Source organism: Aquarana catesbeiana, linkage group LG02, assembly GCF_042186555.1.
Source record: "Aquarana catesbeiana isolate 2022-GZ linkage group LG02, ASM4218655v1, whole genome shotgun sequence".
In the NCBI taxonomy this organism is placed as follows: Eukaryota; Metazoa; Chordata; class Amphibia; order Anura; family Ranidae; genus Aquarana; species Aquarana catesbeiana.
In genome coordinates, this window is record NC_133325.1 from 45,544,954 (window position 1) to 45,563,097 (window position 18,144).

At 42.7% G+C, this 18,144-nt stretch overlaps 1 protein-coding gene across 2 annotated transcripts in view; it reads right to left on the minus strand.

The window, feature by feature from the left end:
• Positions 1 to 18,144, minus strand: part of CCDC90B (coiled-coil domain containing 90B) — a 64,991-nt gene that overhangs the window by 21,496 nt on the left and 25,351 nt on the right. For both annotated transcript variants that reach the window (XM_073612831.1, XM_073612832.1), the window contains exons 4-6: positions 8,481 to 8,582; positions 6,322 to 6,363; positions 2,807 to 2,878 (exon numbers count right to left, since the gene is read on the minus strand). In XM_073612831.1, coding sequence (XP_073468932.1) covers positions 2,807 to 2,878; positions 6,322 to 6,363; positions 8,481 to 8,582 — 216 coding nt within the window. The remainder of the gene's footprint in view (positions 1 to 2,806; positions 2,879 to 6,321; positions 6,364 to 8,480; positions 8,583 to 18,144) is intronic.

Genomic DNA, 18,144 nt, shown 5'->3' on the forward strand with positions numbered 1-18,144 from the left:
AGAATTGTCAAAGGATCTGCGGGAAAAGGTAGCTGAACTGTATAAAACAGGAAAGGGATATAAAAAAAGATATCCAAGGAGTTGGGAATGTCAATCAGCAGTGTTCAAACTCTAATCAAGAAGTGGAAAATGAGGGGTTCTGTTGAAACCAAACCACGGTCAGGTAGACCAACTAAAATTTTAGCCACAACTGCCAGGAAAATTGTTTGGGATGCAAAGAAAAACCCACAATAAATACAGGATTCTCTGAAAATACGTGGTGTGGCTGTTTCAAGATGCACAATAAGGAGGCACTTCAAGCTGTCATGGATGTTAAAGGGGTTGTAAACGCTCATGATTTTTCACCTTAATGACAGAAGAACCCCAGAGGAGGTAGATCGGGGCCACTCTGTGCAAAATGAACTGCTATGTTTGTTTAAAAAAAAAAAAAAAAAACTAGGGTTTACAACCCCTTTATAAACTGGGGTATGTAAACTTTTGATCAGGGTCATTTGGGTAGTTTCTGTCGCCATTATGATTTGAAAAGAGTAAACACAGTTGATTGATAATAAATGGCTTCAGCCAAACACTAACCATGAGTGAAAGAAAAGTTTTTTGTGTTATCATTCATTTTCTCTGAAAAATGGCCAAGAAATCATAAATTCCGCCAGAGTATGTAAACTTATGAACACAACTGTATATATATTTTTTAACCATTTAAGTATCAAGTCTCCTTTTGAGATTTGTTGTTTACAAGTTAAAAACATTTTTTTTTGCTAGAAAATTACTTAGAACCCCCAAACATTATACATTTCTTTTCTAACACCCTATACCAGTGATGGCGAACCTTGGAACCCCAGATGTTTTGGAACTACATTTCCCATGATGCTCCACTACACTGCAGAGTGCCAGAGCATCATGGGAAATGTAGTTCCAAAACATCTGGGGTGCCAAGGTTCACCATCACTGCCCTAGAGAATAAAATGGCGGTTGTTGCAATACTTTCTGTCACACCGTATTTGCGCAGCGGTCTTACAAGCACAGTTTTTTTGGAAAAATACACTTTTTTGATTTAAAAAATAAGACAACAGTAAAGTGAAAGATAATGTTACGCTGAGTAAATTGATACCCAACATGTCACGCTTCAAAACTGCGCCCAGTCGTGGAATGGCGACGAACTTTTACCCTTAAAAATCTCCATTAAAAAAAAATTCTACAGGTTGCATGTTTTGCGTTACAGAGGAGATCCAGGGCTAGAATTATTGCTCTCGCTCTACCGATCGCGGCGATACCTCACATGTGTGGTTTGAACACCATTTCCATATGCGGGCGCTACTCACGTATGCGTTCACTTCTGCACGCGAGCTCGTCAGGACGGGGGCGCGTTTAAAAAAAAAATATATTTTTCTTATTTATTTTACCTTTTATTTTTATACTGTTCTAAAAAAAAAAAAATTGTGTCACTTTTATTCCTATTACAAGGAATGTAAACATCCCTTGTAATAGAAAAAAAGCATGACAGGTCCTCTTAAATATGAAATCTGGGGGGTCAAAAAGTCCTCAGATCTCATATTTACACTAAAATGCAATAAAAAAAATGTTGTCATTTAAAAAAAAAAAAAAAATGGCCCTTTAAAAGCTATGGGCGGAAGTGACGTTTTGACGTCGCTTCTGCTCTGCAATGTTATGGAGATGGGTGGGGGCCATCTTCCCCTCACTTGTCTCCATGTCCAGTAAGGGTGAAGATCCGATCGCCTCCGCCGCTGCCGACGGCTCTGGTAAGCGGCGGAGGACACCGAAGCGCGGCGGGAGGGGGTCCTCTCCCGCCGCCGATAAAAGTGATCTCACGGCGAATCCGCCACAGAGACCACTATTATCGGAAAGCGGACCGCCGGTCGAAGAAGAGGATACCGGGGTTATGGTAGCTAGCTGCTGCCATAACAACGATATTCCACTTCAAAATAAGGACGTATATCGTCGTGCTGCGGTCCGGAAGTGGTTAAAAACCGTCAATTTCGGTTTTGGCCAAGTGCATCCTGAATTTTTGGTGCACCACTGAAAAATAGTTTCTAATTTTCCTGTAGCTCGATTCAACCTCCATTTGGACATTAACAGATAATGATGCCAATTTCTGAGGAATGCAGGTTTTCATGTTATCGCTCACGTGGTATTGTGCGACATTTCCTGCGACTTTGGAAATCAGAGTCGCATGACAAGTCTTACCCCAGGATTCCCAATGCTAAACCGTTCATGTCTGTGCGACTTCAAAAGCAGTTCCTGCATTACTTTGGTACGACTTTGATGCGACTTGAGGTCCATAGCCCTCAAGATTACACAGGCACTGATTCAAGTTGCAACAAAATTGCGCGACTTTCAGGTCGCACGAGTGTGAAAGGGGCCTTATAGGCAACCTATTAAGTGTATTGTTTTTCTATTTTTTTTTCTAGTATAGGATAGGAGTAGAGAAGGATTATAGCCTGCAGACCTGACCATTGTATTCTGATGGCGAGGGAGTCTCCCCGCTGTCGGAATACAACAGCTCAGCGGGAGGATTTCCCCATCTACATCAAGTATGTGGATGGGGAAATCAAGTCAGTTTTTTTCATTCAACCCTCTGGTTGAACGAAAAAAAAATACACATGCATGGGCTGCTTTAGATAGTAGAACAGCTCACCTTGTGCTTAGGGGAAAAAATATTGCACAGAACATTTTACACTGTCACTGCTGCTTGTGACCACCGGATGGCAGCAGAGACATTTGATGAATGTATACTGAGCATCTTTCAATATGTCCATGCCCAGGGGGGCGCGGGAGGGCGGGTGATTACCAAGTCGGTCAGGCGACTGCGCTCCAGGTTTATGTCCAGTTTTGTGTCGGCCCGGATCTGGTTTGTTTCATTCTATAAAAGGAGAACAGAAATATAGATCAACAAAAATCAAGATCGGAACCGTGGCTACCACAATTTTCTCATCAGGAGTTTTAAAGCTGAACTCCAGGAGTATCAAACAAATAAAAATACCCTTGCAGTGGGACTCTTAATATTGCAAGGGTTAAATTGTTCATTAAGTCTGGGGGGGGTAAAGGAAAAGGCTGTAATACTTACATTTTACTTTGGTTCCCTGGCTGCTTGCGCTTTTCTTTGTGGGCGGGCCCTCGCCATCTTCGTGCACAAGAACTATTGGCACTTGACGACATGTGACCACAAGCAGGACTGTGTTAAAGAGGCTTAGTCACACAGATGGAAGGGGAGAATAAGAGAAGTACTACAGCTCATTTGTTAACCCCCTAGTCCACATGTGTCAAACACAAGGCCAGCAGGATGAATCTGGTCCACCAGGTCAGTTCATGTGGCCCTCGCACCTCTCCTGCAGCCTCGGCGCCACCCTCATCTCCACCCCCAACATGTTTTAGCAGTCGGCATCAGAGAGGAGGACAGAACTCCTCCTACAGATCCTGCGCTTCCCGTGCAGCCGTAGAGAGGCTGGTCTCTGTCCCCTATCCCGTCTCAGTTGGCAGCAGAGAGAACAGAACTCCTCCTACAGATCCTGCAACTTCCCGTGCAGCCGCAGAGAGGCTCGTCTCTGCCCCTTTTCCAGTCTCAGTTGTCGGTAGCAGAGAGGAGGACAGAACTCCTCCTATAGATCCCACGCTTCTCTGTGCAGCCGCAGAGAGGCTCGTCTCTGCCCCCTCTCCCGTCTCAGTTGTCGGCAGCAGAGAGTAGGACAGAACTCCTCCTACAGATCCTGCAACTTCCCGTGCAGCCGTAGCACCCCCTCATCTCCGCCTCCCCTGGTCTCAGCTTTCAGCAGACTCTGGCAGCTGACGCCAGCCCACCTCTTGTCCTCCTCCAGAGCCTGCACTTACCGCTTCCTAGCTCCACCCCCAGGTTCTTCCCGGTATCAGCAAAAGTAAGGGGGGCCACACTGTGATGTAAGGGAGGGTGGGGGACTCTTAATTTATGGTGGGTGGAGCTCATGACATCTGTAAGGAGGTTTGGTGCTCTGGATATATAGTCTTACAAATACAACCGGCCCTTTAAGGGCAACCATTATGCTGATTATGATGACAATAAAGTAATAAGTGCACAATCATAGATCGGTGCCAGAGCCATATTATTCCATTTTGTGCATACACACTAAAATGTGAATTTTCTTTCTTCTGTCTGTTTTACATCCTTCTATTGATGGATGAAAAATGGACTAAAATTTCTATGAACAAAAATATGAACAAAAATATGGACAAAAAAAAAAAATGGACAAAATATGAACAAAAATATAGACCAAAATATGGACTCAAAATATGGACAAAAATATATAGACAAAATATGGACAAAAAATATGCACAAAATATGGACCAAAATATGGACAAAAAAAATGGACAAATAAATGGACAAAATATGAACAAAAATATAGACAAAAAAAATGGACAAAAAAATGAACAAAATATGGACAAAAAAAATGGACAAAATATAAACAAAAATATAGACCAAAATATGGACAAAAAATATGCACAAAATATGGACCAAAATATTGACAAAATATATGGACAAAATATGGACAAAATATGAACAAAAATATGGACAAAAAAAAAAATGGACAAAATATGGACCAAAATATAGACTAAAATATGGACAAAAATATGGACAAAAAAAAAAATGGACAAAATATAAACAAAAATATAGACCAAAATATGGACAAAAAATATGCACAAAATATGGACCGAAATATGGAAACAAATATTTACAAAATATGACCAAAATATGGACAAAGTATGGACAAAAATATAGACAAGAAATGGACAAAATATGAACAAAAATATGGACAAAAAATATGCACAAAATATGGACAAAAAATATGGACAAAATAAAATATGGACAAAAAGAATTATGGACAAAATAAATATGGACAAAAATTTCTTTGGACAAATGGATGTAAATGGATGATCATCCTTTTACATCTGCATCCATTCAGTTCCATTTTTTAAATGGAACAGCCAACGCCCAGACCTGTGAAAACGGAACGGATGTAAACAGATACCTTCTGGCCTAAATAAGGGGTCTGTTAGACCAGTGATGTCTTGATCAGCAGCTTCCTCAGTCACAGTTGGTTGGAGATTGCCAGCTGTGAACTCGGAAGTGCTCAGAGCCGAGTGCTTCCAGGCTCATAATGCCCGGGACAGATCAGCAAAAAGAGGTTCAGTGATTCCCCCCCGATCTCCTTCCTGACACCCACCATGGAGGTCCCGGGGCACCCAGGAGAGACAGGGACATATGGCAGGCAGGTGGTGGAAGCAGCAGCTACGCATGCATGTAGAAGTGATCAGTTTTATAGTACCCCAAATCACTTCTACTACAAAGTCAGGAGCTTAGTAAAAAAAAAAAAAAAAAAAAAACAGGTCACTATTGGCCATCCGTAATAGTTGGGATAGCAGCAGAGAAAGGTTCAAGGGGCTCTCCATCATGACAGTCATTGGCCAGTTTGGTCACTGGTGGTCAAATTACAAACAAACGAGGGACCAGACATGGAATATACACGTGGAAGCAGCAGATACCCGCCGCAACCTTAATCCTTCGAGAGATCAAAGATTTGACTTACTGCAAAGGTAAGTATTCTGTTGCAGGGGGATTCACCTTTTTTCCTGTAAAAAAATGGTTGCTTTAAAGGTGAACTCCAGGCAAACTGCTTAATACATATATACATACGACAGCTATTTTTTACCTGTGTAAGGATTTGTATTTCTGTGCATCCAGTCCTGAGATTTACACAGCTCTGCCACAATACACAGCCCTGACAGGCAGGACCCAAGTTTTCTATGCTGCAATTCAGGAACCATTACAGGCCTTGCCCCTCCCCCAGACCTGTGACTGGACAGGGAACAGAGAAGCAGAATACCGATGAGCTCATCTCTCGGTCACTCTGCTCCCTCCTTCTATCAGCATGTCCTTAGCACATGAGCACTGCAGCAAGAACATAATTTCAGTACTTAATATTTGCAATTAAAAGCATACATTTAGTGATCTTTAAATGAATGGAAAGCTACAAATATTGTGCCCTGATATCTGCCTGAAGTTCAGCTCTAGATTAAACTTTAGTTGAGAGCCATGCACAGCCCGCGTTCAGGATACAACGGTAACCCACAGGAACACAGGGGGGTTCATTAGAAGATATGTATTGATCAAACAAAGCAGGGGGTGCCCCCTCTGCAGATGGTGCTGCAAGCAAATGGCATCTCCTGGTCACCAGAACTAGGGAGGGAGACCAAGGGGTGGACCCCTCAATGTTGCATATGACCCCATATAAATCATGCCACCTGCATGCTTTTCTGACCCACTGAACTACTTACCGAGAGCTGCTGCTTGACATGCTCCAGTTCAATCTTCATTTTCTACAAAGTAACAGAAAAGAAAATCTTAAATTAAGACCCGGGAAGGGGGTTTAATCATCTGTAGTCAGCCATTCCCCAACCAGTGTTCTGTGGAACCTCCTCGAGGAGGTTGCTAGGGCTTCCATGAGTGAAGTAATTTGGTGCAAATAAATATTATTCGAGGGTGGTTACCGATTCCCTCTATTTATTGCACCTATGTATTACCTTGTCTATTCCCCTAGTTAGCTAATCTATTAAAACTCTGATCACATGTTATTGTTGATATCACTAGAATACAAGGTTAGCTATGAAACCAAGCACACGGCTTAATAAAACAAAGTCTTATTTATTTCCCAAGAAAATAGGAAAACGCTAACATGAAAAAATACTAAAGAAAGGTATATTACACAGCATATAACACCAGAACGTATAATACAAGAATATCAAATTTCTGCATTTTTTTTGCAGCACAGACACTGGGATAGATCACGATAGCTAACAGAGGGGATGGGCTGTTTGTAGTACAGTGCTTTAACTGTCATCTGAACATTATATTCTTGCACCTTTATCCTCACAGCAGTCCCAGTTCCAGCACAAGGAAAACATCTCTTCTCCTTAGATCTATTTTTCAGTGTGTTTGAAATCAAACCTCATCTTGCTGACCATTTTCTGTATCATGTCTGCAGTCTCTGACCGTTTCCTGTATCATGTCTCCAGTCTCTGACCATCTCTTGCGTCATGTCTGCAGTCTCTGACCATCTCTTGCGTCATGTCTGCAGTCTCTGACCATCTCTTGCGTCATGTCTGCAGTCTCTGACCATCTCTTGCGTCATGTCTGCAGTCTCTGACCATCTCTTGCGTCATGTCTGCAGTCTCTGACCATCTCTTGCGTCATGTCTGCAGTCTCTGACCATCTCTTGCGTCATGTCTGCAGTCTCTGACCATCTCTTGCGTCATGTCTCCAGTCTCTGACCATCTCTTGCGTCATGTCTCCAGTATGATGTCTGCAGTCACTGACCATCTCTTGTATCATGTCTCCAGTATGATGTCTGCAGTCTCTGACCATCTCTTGTATCATGTCTGCAGTCTCTGACCATCTCTTGGATCATGTCTGCAGTCTCTGACCATCTCTTGGATCATGTCTGCAGTCTCTGACCATCTCTTGTATCATGTCTGCAGTCTCTGACCATCTCTTGGATCATGTCTGCAGTCTCTGACCATCTCTTGTATCATGTCTGCAGTCTCTGACCATCTCTTGTTTAATTTCTGAAATCTCTGACCATCTTGTGTATCATCTTGTGTATCATGTCAACAGTTTCTGACCATCTCCTGTATCATGTCTGCAGTCTGACCATTTCTTGTATTGTGCCCATAGTCTTTGACTATATTCTGTTGTGTGTCTGCTGTCTCCGATAATGAATGCTCATGCTTAGCGTACAATCCCAGTGTGCCTCGGTGGCAGTGTAAAATCATTCCAGTGGCCATGCCGAAACAAAGACGAAGAGCAAAGATGTCGACTCCGGCAAGGAAATTCACAGACGTCGCATAACTGGAACGCTGGCGAGTACTGCAGAGTTTAGTTCCAATTTAACAACCAAAACACACTGAAGCCTTTGTGTTGGGTAGAAAGCTGGAGATTTTGTGCTGTGTCCGATGTACCTCGTGAGGGCAGGCTATTACCTTCGAAAAAATAAACATCAATAAAAAACCAAATGACATTCACTTCTGGACTTACCTGCAGCTTCCTGAAGCTCAGTGTACAGTGAAATCACAGTAAACAGTTTAGAAGAGGAGCCGGTACAAGACTGAAGGGAAGGCTGGAGGTCACCTTTAAATTATATACTTATAAGCCCCCAAAAATGAATAAGATAATTATATGACTTAAAATTATATGACTTAAAATTTGAAGCCAAGGTCACCAGTTACAGCACAGAGTCCGCCAGGACCTAAATCCGCTTAAGATGTGACTGTGGGACAACTGACCGGCTTTGCCAACTCAAATATCTGTGAGAGCGTTGAAAACCATTAAGGAAGGAAAGGGAAGGCTGGAGGCAAGCTTTCAGAAGGGGATGGAAGGAGAAGGACACGTATTTTCTTACACTTGATTATTTTGAAGACAGGAAAGTTTGAACAATCACCTCATTTTCTGCCCGGAGGGTGGCAAATTCGCTTTTCTCCAGAATCACCATGTCTTTCCTTATAGAGTCCAAGTGTGCCATGATCTGCTGGATGGTAATTTCCTGTAAAAGATGAGGGTGATATTCATCATGGCCAAAAAAAAAAAAAAAAAAAAAAAAGGGAACACCAACCAAAATATATATATATATATATATATATATATATATATATATATATATATATATATATATATATATTTTTTTTTTTTTTTTAACCCCTTCACGCCGACGTAACCCATATATACGGCCTCATTGGACTGGGCTTTTTTCCATATCTGTGTTTGTGCTGGGAGCGCGCTCCTAGCACAGAGACCAGGCTCTCAGCGGCAGCCCAGGGGTCCCGTACGAACAATCAGGACCCGGATCTCCCCCGTTTAGGGTACCTGATCACTGTGTTGGCCTCCGATTGGCTACCACACTGATCAGTCAGTCACTGTGAAGCTGGCCCCTGTGTTTCTCTCTCTGTGAATGGAGGGGAGAGATGCATTCTATATATCACTTTCCTGGCAGAAAGAAAAAGAATTGTGTAAAAAAAAAAAAAAATAAATAATAATAAAAAAAATATAGTATATACTCGAGTATAAGCCGACTTTCAGCACATTTTTTATGCTGAAAAAGCCCCCCTCGGCTTATACTAGAGTGAGGGTGCAGCCTCACTGTGCCCATCTGCAGCTGTACCTTTGATAACCAAAACAGCGGGTGTCTCCCGCTGTCTCATGCAGTTTGTTCGGCGGCCGTCCACTGTAACAAAGCCCCGCCTCCTCCTCTTCCGTGATAGACGGAACACTGATACAATGCTGGGAAACTGAATCAGTGTTCCATCGATCAAAGACGAGGAGGAGGCGGGGCTTTGTTACAGTGGACGGCCGCCGAACAAACTGCATGACACAGCGGGAGACACCCGCTGTTTTGGTTATCAAAGGTACAGCTGCAGATGGGCACAGTGAGGCGGCAGATGGACACAATGAGGCTGCAAATGGGCAGAGTGAGGCTGCAGATGGGCAGAGTGAGCCTGCAGATGGGCAGAGTGAGCCTGCAGATGGGCAGAGTGAGCCTGCAGATGGGCACTGATGATACAAGTGGGCACAGTGAGGCTGCAAATGGACACAGTGAGGCTGCAAATAGGCACTGATGATACAGGTGGGCATAGTGAGGCTGTAGATAGGCACAGTGAGGCTGCAGATGGGCATTGTTTACCCAGTAGCTTCTGCATTTCCCACCCTAGGCTTAAACTCGAGTCAATAAGTTTTCCCAGTTTTTTGTGGTAAAATTAGGTGCCTCGCCTTTATATATATATATATATATATATATATATATATATATATATATATACATACACATTCATATTCGAGTATATACGGTAATGTAGTTAGATCAAGGTTTATTCTTGGTCAGTGCCAGTGTTAGTGTTTGGGTCAAGTTTGGCTCAATAGTCAAAGGTCATAGTCAGCATTAGGCAGGATAAAAAAAAACGCAAAATGCGCACTATTGTTTCTGGGCTGCACTACAGGTACAAACACAATAAGCATTATTAAGTCTACCCCGCTTCATGCCTAGCGCCCAATGGGCTGTAGCCTGAAGGACTGAATTGCGAAATGCTTGTTTTTTTACTTCTGAAATGTGAGTGGATTATTATATGAAAATAAATACTATTTATGAGCAATTTGCACTAAGGTTCTTTCCTCTTGCCTCCTATATGATTAACACCATGCTGAGAGCTACAGATTGGGAGTGTACAGCCAGTGGGAGGGGTGCCACTTCTAACACTGCAAAGCGCAAAATTGAACTTTCTGGCCTAAAAGCAAACCGCTAGGTGTGGAGGGAAACTAACACTGCACATCACCCTGAACACACCATCCCCACCGTGAAACATGGTGGTGGCAGCATCATGTTGTGGCAATGCCTTTCTTTAGCAGGGACAGGGAAGCTGGTCAGAGTTGATGGGAAGATGGAAGGAGCCAAAGACAGGGCAATCGTAGACAAAACCCTGTTAGAGTCTCCAAAAGAATTGAGACTGGGGTGGAGATTCACTTTCCAGCAGGACAAAAACCCTAAACATACAGCCAGAGCTACAATGGAATGGTTTAGATCAAAGCATATTCATGTGTTAGAATGGCCCAGTTAAAGTCCAGACTTAAATCCAATTGAGAATCTGTGGCAAATCTTGAAAATTGCTGTTCACAGACGCTCTCCATCCAATCTGACAGAGCTTGAGCTACTTTGCAAAGAAGAATGGGCAAAAATGTCCTCTCTAGATGTGCAAAGCTGTTAGAGACTAAGGATGAGCTCTGGTGTGTTCGCAAGCTGCACGTGCCGAGCCCGCCAGGAAGTCGGCACTGCACTGAGCTAATCACAGGCAGTGAGACATTTCCCGATCTCTGCAGCCGCACATTGGGAAATGTCTCACTGTTTATGATTAGCGATGTGCAGTGTCGACTTCCTGGCGGGCTCAGCACGTGCAGCTTGCGAACACGCTAAAGCTCATCCTTAGTAGAGACATCCCCAAAAAGACTTGCAGCTGTAATTGCAGTGAAAGGCGGTTCTACAAAGTATTGACTCCGGGGGGGCTGAATACAAATGTACCCCCCACACTTTTCACATATTTATTTGTAAAACATTTTGAAAACTATTTATCATTTTGCTTCCACTTCACAATTATGTGCCACTTTGTGTTGGTCTATCACATAAAATCCCAATAAAATACATTTACGTATTTGGTTGTAACATGACAAAATGTAGAAAATTTCATGGGGTATGAATACTTTTTCAAAGCACTGTATATAGTTATTGCATTTTGTACAGATGGTTGGATGCATAGTGGTGCTGCTTCCTATTAGTATATAGAGTTGAGTAATATGGGGGGGTTTATACAATCGGGATAGCGCAGAAAGTTTTTTCACATTTACATATGATCTTTACCACATCCCTCTACCACACTAACCTGGGATCAGGGTGGTCACTCCATTTATCTTATTCTTCTATCACTATTTGTATATCAGCCCCTATACTGTCCCTCAATATCTTCTATCTCCTTCTTTATTCAGAGTTATACAAAGTCACCTTTAAATCCCTGATTTTATGCATGCTAAACTTAGCTATTTGCATCTATTTATATAATCTAGAATAATTGACCTAGCATTTACCTTAATTTACAATGCACACAAAAAAAACTATTATGCCCTAGTAGGCAGAATGACACAGTGCCACACATGACAGGCTTGCGTCGCTGTAAAATAACGCTGCAAATTATTGAAATATTTTGATGATTATGCATGTGAATTAATGCACCAGTGGTTCAGAAATAAAATAGAAATTGCATAATTAAAGGCCGTCATATGGGCAAATTATTCAAGATGCTTATTCAGTGAAAAGCAGGTACCCTTCGTTTCTTTCTGCGGGAGCTCAATATGGAAATGTCAACTTACAGCTCTGAAGTTGGCGCCCAAGTCCCAACTCTCCTCCAATACACACACATGCTGTTCTCCTCTACCCGGCTTGCTGCAACTATGTGAAAGCTGTGGCGGAGCTCAGGGTCTGCGTTTAGCTTCTTTTTTTTTTTTTTCTTTTAATCTTAAGTTTATTTAAGTAGAGGGGGCCATAGATAGTATACATAGGTATAGTTTTTTTTACTTACTGCGCTATCCTCAAAATATGGCGACACCAAATATAAGATTGAAAGCAAGAATAATAAATGTAAACGGCTGCGACTTTGCTGCAAGACAAACCCATCAATAAACAATTTTCCAATATCAAGCCGCGCTGTAAACTAAAAAATTGACATCTGATGCTGTGACCTTATACTGATAAAACAGTGAAATATATAACTGATCAAATAGTGAATGAATAATAATCCGTTAATATTGATAGTCGGTCTCCTCCGTGTAAATATCACACACGACACCCGAGAGTAGTGATAAAAGAAGAGAGTCTGCCTTCCACCTCCACAAAAACTGCCTCTTACCGGCTCCTATGGATCTCTTAATTATAGGCACGTGCCCAAGGATGCCGTCAGGTGTGACGAAACGCACAGGGAGGAGCGACTTGCTGACGTTACCGCGATACACCGAAGTACCGGAACCACGGGCTGTTACAGAGAGCCGGCCGGCTTAATCCTTTACTCTGCATATGATGTATTTACATAAATGTAAGTGCAATACCTTTTACCTTTTTTTGTAAAATCCGTGCGCACCGTAGTCCACCAGGGAGGCGAGCGGAGTCTAGTTCACACAGAATGCCACACACGGCCACAACATACACAACAAAAACGTCAGCCCCAACAACCTCAGGGTCCAATTCCCGACACCTGGAGAGCCTCAAAAGGACATGCATTCCCCAAAACAACCCAGTGAGAAAAAAAAACAAAATTTCTTCTTCAACAACCTCAAGGTTCAATTCCCGACACCCCAAGAGCCTCAAAAGGACATGCATTCTCCAAAACCACCCAGTGAAAAAGCCATCCCACCCAGCAGCACCGCAACTGAATGAGACAGCCGAACGATCCCCAAACAAAACAAAAGCCACAAATCACCCCCAATTGGTCCATGGGACCGGCAGGGCAAGCAAAAGCAATCTTTAGCTTCCATTAAATTCTGCCACTCCGGAAAAAAAAAAAAACGACTCCGAAAAAAAATCTGACACACTGCACAAAACATCAGAACACACTCACCATCCACACAAGTCAAATGCCCATGGTGCCTGGCCACAGTCCTCTCCATGTGCAAATCCAAGAGCCGCCATCTTTGTCGCCGAAAAAAATAGTCCTGCCAGTCAAAAAAAAACAAACTTTTTTTTAGCTGGCTCCTTGATTCAAAGCACGTTTTCAAGCCCTGCTCTAATACATGATAGATTAAGAAGTTAGAAATCTACATAGCAGTTGTTCTTAGGATGTATTAATATCGTCTTAGCGCAATAATACGGAATGAGAATATTGTCTGTTATTATTCCCTTGTTTTCTTGACAATGTTTGGCTACACTAACTGCTTATGTGAGTTCATGTAAAATGTATTATGAAAGTTCAATAAAAATGTTTAAAAAAAAAAAAAAAAAAAGGTTTGAAAAAAAAAAAAAAAAAAAAAAAGTCAGTAGTTCACAGCGCCAATAAGATATGACAGGATTTATCAGGCCCTAACACAGGTCTTCTATTGTATCCCATCAGGATTTTAACAACATCTACTGCTCAAGCTGCTGAGGAAGGGGGAGGCATTTCCCCTGAAATGCATTGGCTGTATTTGATGCTCTTACCCAACAAACATTTAAAAAAAGACCTTCAGGTGACATGGACTTTTGTACTAGGTGTTCCCTAATACCCACCCCAGAGCTTGTCATCTTTTGTTATGTTCAAAGAGGTAGCAACCTTGGCCCAGAACAAGGTCCACCTAAACCAGCCTCTCCCCATTAAATACTGAGGAACCCTTCAATTAACTTTCTGGTCTCAGGGAACCTCTGCTTATAATTACTAGATCTACAATTCATGATATTTTATCATGGTGGTCAGTGGCAAGTGTGCTTTTTACATTTGTGGTCAGTGGCAAGAACCTCCCTTACAGATATCTAAAAAGATCACTGGTCTCATGGGTTACTTATCTGAGAGGCAGAAGATGCTCATTGGTCAAGGAACCCCTATCAACCTCTGAAGGAACCCTGTTTGAGAAAGGCTGACCTATACTATACCCTGACCTAGATCACCTCCTTTGAAGGAAGATGCGTTTCATCAGACCCAAGCCTCCCAACTAATTGGTCCAGCGCTATCACACACACTCATTAAAATAAAAAAGGGAAGGGTAGAAGCATATACAGATGCCTAGGAAGCCGTAGCCTTCCTATTATATTTAACACCTATGTCGGTGAAACCCTACTAACACTTGCTTCTTCGGCAATTGTTAAATGCGGTGAAGGCTCGCGTACCATGGTATTCGGAAGCAGACCACTGCACCATCTATCTAGCTGTGGAGACTTTGATGGCCTCAGCTAATCATAGGGAGGATCGATGCAACAAAACCTGGTTCTACTTTATGAAATTCACATGCCCCTCCATTATCAAGCCATCATGGGCTCTCAGGCATAAGACACGTTATATCCTCGCCAGGCCCCTCTGGCGTTTTCCAAGTTTTGATTTCAATCATGCCACCCATGGATACTGCATAGTCTCCTCCCTTGCCCCCATCCCCACTTATTCTTGACCCATCCCCTCCTCTCCCCTTCCATTTTTTTTTATCCGTTTTTGGTTTTTGCCATTCTTGTCTGGTTTTGGGCATATATGAATATATGTTGGTGCATGCAGGGATGAGCTCCTGAGGCCAATTTGACATACAAACATTCACTCAATAAACCTTCTCCTAGACCTGTCCCTTTGATTGACTCTGACCCTTGGATTCATTACTGTACGTAGAATGCACTGTTGGTGTAGAGTTGACGTCTCCTCAAGAAGCTCTATTATGCTGTTTATGAAAATTATTTTATATATGGCTTGTTACATATTTGCCTGTTGAGACTGCATCTCCTGTGGTGTCCTTAGGGGGTCCAGGAAAAGAAAAAGCTGCTTGCTACACCAATCGTTGCCGCTTGGTAGTGCTGCAGTATGGATGAAAATGACATCCTAGGCATAACGGTAAATGAAGAATGCCGGAAAAGAGCTGTCTGGGTCTGGGGGCCCCTTCAATCAGGTAGTTAAATGTAACCCCTTTGCTGCCAGGCCACTTTTTCCATTTTTTCTAACAGGCATTACGACTGTAAAAATATACCAGAAACTCCCCCAAACCATTTCTTTTCTGAGGACCTTAAAAAATAAAAAGGTAATGCATAACATTTTATGTTTTTTTTTTTTCTCCCAAGCTTTAGGTTAATAATGTGAACTTGTTTTAAAAGTCTTGTTTTTGGATACATGGAGGAAGACATTTTCCTTACATATGCAGGCAGCAGATACAGACCAGGGATAGAGAGTCCCAAGTCTACATCTGTCCTGGTTCCCGAAGCCAGGGACCTTGGGGCTATGAATTAGCAAATGCTCCCTACTTGGTTCCCACTGCTCACCACCCAAAGGGCTCAGTCTCACTATTGCAATACATAATGCAACCGTCCAATTAATGCATAGAGCAATGTTCCTTGCAGTAACATGCTATGCCAAGCATTTGTACATGTCTTGCTCTGCATAGTTGGAATGAACCTATGCGATTAATTCAATGATACAATGCAAGGTAATGCACCAATATACTATACCACGGGTCTCCAAACTCTCCTCATCAAAGTCCCTCCTTACATGAGAGTCCCCATCGGTATTCCCATTGATATCTGAGTCCCTCTTTACACGAGCATCCCCATCAGTGTCCCTCCTTACATGAGAATCCCCATCAAAGTCCTCCTTAAATGAGAGTCCCCATCAGTGTCCCTCCTTAAACGAGAGTCCCCATCAGTGTCTCTCCTTAAAACAAGAGTTCCCATCAGTGTCCCTCCTTACATGAGAATCCCCATCAAAGTCCTCCTTAAATGAGAGTCCCATCAGTGTCCCTCCTTAAACGAGAGTCCCCATCAGTGTCTCTCCTTAAAACAAGAGTTCCCATCAGTGTCCCTCCTTACATGAGAATCCCCATCAAAGTCCTCCTTAAATGAGAGTCCCCATCAGTGTCCCTCCTTAAACGAGAATCCCCATCAGTGTCTCTCCTTAAAACAAGAGTTCCCATCAGTGTCCCTCCTTACATGAGAATCCCCATCAAAGTCCTCCTTAAATGAGAGTCCCCATCAGTGTCCCTCCTTAAAACAAGAGTTCCCATCAGTGTCCCTCCTTAAAACAAGAGTCCCCATCAAAGTCCTTCCTTAAACGAGAGTCCCCATCAAAGTCCTTCCTTAAACGAGAGTCCCCATCAAAGTCCTTCCTTAAACGAGAGTCCCCATCAAAGTCCTTCCTTAAACGAGAGTCCCCCCTTAAATGAGAGTCCCCATCAAAGTCCCTCCCTAAACGAGAGTGCCAATCAGTGTCCTTCCTTACAGGAGAATCCCCATCAAAGTCCTCCTTAAACGAGAGTCCCCATCAAAGTCCCTTCTTACATGAGCGTCCCCATTAGTGTCCCCCTTTACATCAGGGTCCCCATCAGAGTCCAATCTTACATCAGAGGGCCAGATACAATTTTGCAGCAGGCTGGATTCGTTTGGAGACCCCTGTACTATACCAAAGAAATGGTGAATAACCAATCCCACCAAAGGCATATCCCCATACAAATGATAATACAGGTGGTCCCCAAGTAACATACATCCGACTTACATACGACTCGTACTTACAAAACGGAGAGAGAGGCAACAGGAAGTGAGAGGAAATGTCCCCCTAGGAAGGGAAATTCACTCCTGTAAGAGTTATTATGGGAAAAAGGTGTCTCCACTGAAGCTTTGTTGAAAACAATACTGGTTTCCACAACCACCCAACATTTTCAAAATCCAATTGTTATTGGGGCAGAAAGTGAGGTGAAATCTTCTGAACAGAGGCACAGACAGCAAAACAAATGTTACAGAGGTGCAAACCCTTCCCTATGCTATCCAAAAAATAACATAAAATGTATTTGGCTGGAGTTACACTTAAAAATGTACCTGTTCCGACTTACATACAAATTCAACTTACGAACAAACCTACAGACCCTATTTTGTTTGGAACCTGGGGACCGCCTGTACTTTATTGGTACACAAAATTTAGTCCGTAAATCAAAGTATGACATTCTGCATTCTCAGTGATGTCACTGGTCTCTGGTGAAGGAATAGGCTGCATTCTCAGTGATGTCACTGGTCTCTAGTGAATGGATAGGCTGCATTCTCAGTGATGTCACTGGTCTCTAGTGAATGGATAGGCTGCATTCTCAGTGATGTCACTGGTCTCTAGTGAAGGGATAGGCTGCATTCTCAGTGATGTCACTGGTCTCTAGTGAAGGGATAGGCTGCATTCTCAGTGATGTCACTGGTCTCTAGTGAAGGGATAGGCTGCATTCTCAGTGATGTCACTGGTCTCTAATAAATGGATAGGCTGCATTCTCAGTGATGTCACTGGTCTCTAGTGAAGGGATAGGCTGCATTCTCAGTGATGTCACTGGTCTCTAGTGAATGGATAGGCTGCATTCTCAGTGATGTCACTGGTCTCTAGTGAATGGATAGGCTGCATTCTCAGTGATGTCACTGGTCTCTAGTGAAGAGATAGGCTGCATTCTCAGTGATGTCACTGGTCTCTAGTGAATGGATAGGTTGCATTCCCAGTGATGTCACCAGTTTCTAATGATTGGATAGGCTGCATTCTCAGTGATGTCACTGGTCTCTAGTGAATGGATAGGCTGCATTCTCGGTGATGTCACTGGTCTCTAGCGAAGGGATAGGCTGCATTCTCAGTGATGTCACTGGTCTCTAATGAATGGATAGGCTGCATTCTCAGTGACATCCTTGACTCATAAATGGTACTTGAGTACATAATCAGAAAAGCTGCTGTAAGTGACAGAAATAATCTTTCGTTTTTAGCCCATAATATACATTGAGTCCTAGGTGGTCAATTTCCTCTCTTCCACTGAATAGTACATTTTTCACTACATGATGGATGTCTGATAGGCGCACAACGGAAATGACAGATTCCATTACTTGCTGAAAATAAATATCTGAATAT